The sequence below is a fragment of the Populus euphratica genome, unplaced genomic scaffold (genome assembly GCF_000495115.2).
Source record: "Populus euphratica unplaced genomic scaffold, PopEup_1.0 scaffold22.1, whole genome shotgun sequence".
Lineage (NCBI taxonomy): Eukaryota > Viridiplantae > Streptophyta > Magnoliopsida > Malpighiales > Salicaceae > Populus > Populus euphratica.
Window position 1 is genome coordinate 591,356 of NW_011499863.1, and position 6,205 is coordinate 597,560.

At 34.3% G+C, this 6,205-nt stretch overlaps 1 protein-coding gene across 2 annotated transcripts; it reads right to left on the minus strand.

The window, feature by feature from the left end:
• Window positions 1-1,253: 1,253 nt before the first annotated feature.
• Window positions 1,254-5,445, minus strand: LOC105125332 (UPF0235 protein At5g63440-like). 2 transcript variants are annotated; one of them, XM_011025733.1, is made up of 8 exons: window positions 5,362-5,445; window positions 4,944-5,118; window positions 4,688-4,802; window positions 3,661-3,814; window positions 3,375-3,468; window positions 2,230-2,318; window positions 2,047-2,115; window positions 1,254-1,475 (listed from the first exon to the last, which is right to left on the minus strand). In XM_011025733.1, the coding sequence occupies exons 2-8, from the start codon at window positions 5,056-5,058 to the stop codon at window positions 1,416-1,418; spliced, it is 696 nt and encodes a 231-aa protein (XP_011024035.1). In that variant the 5' UTR covers window positions 5,059-5,118; window positions 5,362-5,445; the 3' UTR covers window positions 1,254-1,415. The 2 variants fall into 2 exon arrangements, with proteins under 2 accessions (XP_011024035.1, XP_011024034.1); XM_011025732.1 differs by lacking the exon at window positions 5,362-5,445 and adding an exon at window positions 5,182-5,337.
• Between the last annotated feature and the right edge of the window lie 760 nt (window positions 5,446-6,205).

The following is a 6,205-nucleotide window of genomic DNA, read 5'->3' on the forward strand; positions in this document are numbered from 1 at the left end:
TGAAAATCAAAATGAAAAATATAATATTATCAATTGAATTGAATAATAAAATTGAAAAACACGAAAAAAATTTATAAAATGATCAAGGATAAAATTATAAATCCAAAGAATAAAAACTACTTTGAAACATATAATATTTGATAAAATGAGATTGAATGATGAAATTAAAAATAAATAATTTTTTAAAAAAAATATCAATATCAATATCAAAAATTAAAATAATAAAAATTGAAGTTGAAATGTTAACAACTAAGAGGGTTAAACTATAATATTTAAGGAGGAGAGAGAGAAGGAAAAAAAAGTTTTGCTATAACCAAATAAGACCATAAAAAGGTTGTCAATTCCGTCCATTTTACCCGAAATGGTTGAAACATTCCATACAAATTAAAAAAACGGAACAAAACGGAACAACTTTCATCTCATTTTAAATCTCGGTTCGTTCTGGATTTTTTGACTAAATTCCATCTGGAACGTTCCGGTTTCATTCCACATATTCTGTTCCGCTTTTAAAAAGTCAAGTTCAGTTTAATTAATTAAACCACCCAAGTATAAAAAACTCATTTTCATTACTATTTTCAATAACAATGATATTAATTTTTTAAAATTAGATGTATCACTAATATATATAGTTTATATTTATGTTATTTTTTTCATGTTTATACTTTGTAGGAATTTGAGCAAAACAAAGGATACTTTGGATGTCATTAACCTTAGTAACATTGACTTAACTTTATATTTAAAATATTTATGTTAAAACATTTTACTTTCATAATATTTTAATATTTTATTTAAGTTGAATTACTTTAAATTAAAAATCTATTTAATCTTAACTATTTAAAATTACTTAAACTGAAACAGAATTGACAACCTTACGACATAATCAGAGACTTTTAATGATATAATAAAATAATATTTTTAAATTTCAAAAAACAGGCACGTACCCTCCCATACACGCCTACTTTTTTTTATTTTTAGCCAAATGTAAAATTGTTTTTTAGCTGACTTTGTAATTACCCTGACCCCAAGTTTAATTTTATAAAGGTATTGATATAGTTTCACTGTATATTTCATTATTTATTATTATATCTGTGTACATATCAAAGTGTCTCTAACCTTAAATTATAACAGTAAAAAAACCATTGTTAAAATATAAAAAATTCCCTTGACGTTAGATTTTTTTTTTTCCTTTCCAATGGTATGTGGATCTTTTTACTACGAAATCAAGATGAAAAAAAACATATTTATCTTAACTCTATTTGGAACGATAAATAATTCATGTGAAAAGAATTTAATGTTCTTATAAATCTGTTTTAAGTTTTTTAGGTAGAGAAGTAAAAACATCATTACAAATTAACCAGACAAAAAGAAACTGCTGAAACAATTCGAATGTATGATGTATTAAAAATACAGCAGCTTCAAGGTTGTGCTGCTTCCAGTAGTTTCTCGTACACCTGTCTAGCAGACAGATCCTCTACCTGAAAAAAGAAAAGAAAGTTGATGAAACTGGAAACAAGCTTCGAGTAGCAGAATCATGGATACGTAAATGCTTTCTCCAAATGTCCATTATTGACAATTTGGAGAAAAATTAAGGTAGTTGCCAAATACAATGCCTACAATTCTTGTCTTGTTCACACTGGCAACGTTCCTAGAAACAACAGATTAATTTGGTCTAGACTGGATTGAATGGTCATCAAAGGCAACCAACTAAGAAGTTTTATACAGTAATCAGTTCATTTGAACACAAAAATTTCCACATTTTTATCAATTATATCAAACTTGGTATTACTAGTTCTATTTCATATATGCTTGAAATCTATAAAAAAACGAACTAAAGCAGCGAAATGATGGTCTACGCAGTATCAGAGAAATTATGTTCCACATAACAAGCTGATCTCCAACAGATAAGCGAGTAGGTGGAAGTATTTAAATGGATCTCAAACAACACTTCCATCTTCTTGGATTTTACACATTTACAGAAGATGCAAGCACGCATGCACCCGCAGGCAAACCTAGGCTGATGAAGAACAGAACTTTCAATTTACTTACAACAAGCAGCTTTGATTTGTTATTCCATCCTCTTTGAAGAGTCATCTGGCTCAGTTTCAGACCTAACACCTGTGCGAGGGAGGATCATGTTAACCTTGGCATGCCAAATTAATGATGCAAGATTCTATGCCTAATTTTACTAGCATAACACTTTAAGGGTAGGGTTATAATAGAAGAGCATACCTTGCCCACAAATTCCAAAAGTTCGTTGTTAGCTTCACCACGGGCAGCAGGTGCAGCTACAGTAACTCGAACATCATCAGCATTCACTCCTGAAAAGAAAAATATTAAATATAATGCTCATGAGTTATAAAAACAATACATGAACATGCAACAAAAAGCATTAGATAAGACAATTATGATGTTCTTTTCCTTCACCATTCTGAAACTTCTGCATCTTTTTCATGCAACTACAAGTTGAATATAAATGTGTCTGTAGTATTTGTGCTTTTGTATGCTACATTTCATATGCATTCATGCATATCGCTCCATGTAGTTATGACATGGGTGGTTTGTGCCTCTCCGGAATTTCCTCAATTCAAACAAAAGATTATGGACATGAGGTCGGATTACAAGTGATGTAAGGAGCACAAACCGAGCGGGGAGGGTGTGCACAGATGCAGGATGACAACAGAGGATACACTTGTTTAACTGGAGAAGACTTTAACAAAATGCATCCCCACGCTTGTTATATCCACCACACTTCATATAATCACTTCTTATTGATCCAGGATGTAAATGTAATGTGCTAGGAAGATACTTTTAATCACTTCTTATTGATCCAGGATGTAATTATAACTAAAGGGATGTAATATGCTAGGAAGATACTATCAATTCTACTGTCAGCTCAGAACTCCATATAGGTCACGCCAATTTTTTCACCAGTACAATAACAGGGGCCTTTTCACTCAATATTCATTAAGGTTGAGCACTCAACTCTCTCCATTCCTGTTTCTCTCTCTTCCCCTTCAACAAAGAGATACATCCATTTATACTATTTGCATATGCACATTTCCTTGAGTTTGTCAAAAATGAAGACATAATATGTGCCACTTTATGCATGGACAGAACTCAACATCCATGGGGTATATGGATTGGATGCCGAATTTAGTTCAACTGCATCCAACCTGTAAAGCAGGTAGACACATGAGCCAACAGGCTACGGACATATCAGCAAATGTTAATTAATTAACACCACTTCATTTGATAATTGTTTAAACAGTGACAGAATGGAGGTCATGTCCATTTTAATTGGAGCCAAGAAAGAGATGCAATCCAAATAGTATCAAAGATATGCAGATCAAAACATTAGGTTAAAATCACATTACTTGTTATTGCTGATCTTTGTGCACGGTCTTCAACCTCAATGGCCACCTGCACAAGTCCTCCTAATTGTGATATGCAAGGGGGCACAGGAGCATCCTACAGCATATGCCAGAAGACCACATGAGGAAATTTCCAAGGCACACGTTCATTATCATTTTTATGCATAAACATGAAAGGCAGGAAATTATATGATCAATGAACATTGAATAAAATATCATAATTCATTAAGCAAAAGCTTTGGATGTTTGATTACTGCAAGTCTTAACTCTTAACAACAGTTATTTGTACCTGAGGATTAGTTTCGGCAGCAACTGTGCTAAGGGCACCATCAACAACATATATAAAAGAAGCAGATTCCAGATCTTCTTCAGCTCGATAGCAAACAAACAGCCCACAGCCCATGCAGTTCATGCGAAATTGCTTCTCAAATTTTCCTTCACCTCTAGACATGAATGATCCAGAATCGTAATGAGCTCTAATGCAATTAGAATCTATCTATCACTGAAACCTCAAGAAATAACATGTACACTCAATAACTTAAAGAAGAACACTTGCAAACATATACTACCTTAGCAGTTCAACATATGACATGAAACAAATCATATAATGGATCGATGCCAGTGAAGAAATAGACAAGTCAACATCTTCAATCTTGATAGTTAGCTTTAAAGATTATCTACCATTTCTTACTTCAAATATACAGCACAGCCTAGAATAGGCATGATGGTTAGAAAAAATAGGTCATGACTCCTGGAAGAGCACTTGTGAATTCCTCCGAGGAAACCATATCAGGAAAGCATATGAATATCTGCCAAGAAACAAGGTCTGAGGCGCCTTGCAATAAAATTCCCACCAAAAAAAATAGAATGGCCAAGTAGCCCTTGCATAGAAAGTTTTTTCCATTTCAACCTCAAAGAATCACTTCAATAACAGAGAAGTCAATATCAGATTCCCTTCAGTTTTACTCGCTGACAGCAGCCAAACAACAACTACCTGAAAACAACCTTCCAAACTCGATATTTTTCTATACAAAACCCTCCTGTCGAAGCATTCATTCACCTACAATGAGTATACCATCACCACATGATACCAACTAGATGGAACACCGAGACCCATGAAGTTGTAATGGACAAACAACATAAAAATGAACGATTGACAGAGTCAGTTGGTACTACTATATAAGTAGAATAAATCCAGCAGCATGTTTCTTTGCACCCTTAAGAAAATGAAATACCATAAAAACAACAAGAACAAAAAAAGTTAAGAAGCAGAAAGCAATGAATGAAACAATTAAAGATGAAAGTAAAAATGAAACCTTTTCAGGAGAACTTTTCCAGCCTCATTCATATGGAGCCTTGCAAGTTGTTTCTTCTTGTCCAATACATAAGCTCTATCAGTCTTCCTCTTCGGCATTTTCTGCAATTGGGTATCTTATAACAAACAAACAAACAAACAGATTTCGGTATTTAAAATTAATAATAAATCAACCAGATATTATTCATGACTTTAACAACATGGAAATTTGAAGGCTAATAACAATAAAATAAAGTGATTGGGAGAGAGGGAGGAACCAGTAATGAGGAGGTGAGAGCCACAATGCTTGCAGTAGTAGACGAAGAGTTCAGAGTCTGGTCCGTCGGGAACTGCGTTCTCGCTTGAGTACGTGTGCGTTGTTCTCTTCGGCATCTCTCTTTCTCTCTCTTACTCCAAACCTAGGTCTAGGTCGAGGACAACCAGAAATCCTCCCTACAGTAATCAAATTCAAAGCGCAGAGAGAAGCAAAAGACGGAAAGAAAGAAGAACCTTTACCTTTAAGGCTCCAACACGGTGTCCTCTTTTTATATCAAATTACAAGACGACTTTGTAACAAAAGGAGAAAACAAAACAAATTTATCTGCGTATTCTGAAGAAAGCTTGATATAAACTAAAGGATAGTCTTGTCCATTGCACTCAAAGAATATTGTGGCATCTGAAATATAAAATCTTTACCTCCTTTCCCATATGCTACATTTGACTTTGTCTTAACCGTTTAATGAACAAGGAGGCCAAATCATGGCAATGCATTGAGCAACACTGTCAGCCAATTACTCTCTTTTAATTCACTCCATTTCCAATCCCCATTGATCATCAACCAAATCAGCTACCTTTAAATTACCTATCAAGACCATCTAAACTGCAAGTAGCATACTGAGCATGAGGACCTATATCATACCAGAATGAGATTGACTTGCTATCTCCAAGAACCCGTCTAAGACCTGCTACAAAATTGTCCCAAATCTTGGCATACAGTTCTCGGAGTTTGGCATGGCTTGTCTAGCGCTTGGCTTTAGTTATGGCTGTGTTCGTGCTTTTGCGGGCACAAAATCCCGTATCATTTTTAGCTTTGGCACTGTAAAACATGAATATTGTTTTTGTTGCCTTGGAATATACCGTCAAAATTTAGGAAAACAAGACGATTTCAACCTTCAAACATTTTTGCAACAACGGAGAAAAAAAATTTAATATGATTTTAGAGGTATATTGCATGAAACGGGGTCCAGGCAGTCAAGGATTCTCAACAAAGAGCAGATTCGAAATTCCGCAAATTTGCTTGTCAGAAGAAGCACAAACCGCGCAAATCTGTGCCTGGAGAAATTACAAGTTTCTCATATTGCTTTTTCAATTTTTCGAAGTTTTTAGGCTCAGTTTCGCAAGTACTTTTGTAAGAACCTGCTCACTGTCATCAACTTTTAACTGTCGTCCCATTTAACTACACTCTCAAATCTCAACAGAATGATACGACGTTGGGACATCAATCGCTTGAACCAAGCAAACATTGTAAAGGCTGTCCTGG

Bases quoted from the DNA above. Each gene is read 5' to 3' on its own strand.
- LOC105125332 (XM_011025733.1), bottom strand. From the start codon at position 5,058: ATGCCGAAGAGAACAACGCACACGTACTCAAGCGAGAACGCAGTTCCC. The intron at 3,815-4,687 runs GTTTCATTTTTA...ATTCATGTCTAG, and splicing joins GGAAAAGTTCTCCTGAAAAG to AGGTGAAGGAAAATTTGAGA. The intron at 3,469-3,660 runs GTACAAATAACT...CATATGCTGTAG, and splicing joins CTGCCGAAACTAATCCTCAG to GATGCTCCTGTGCCCCCTTG.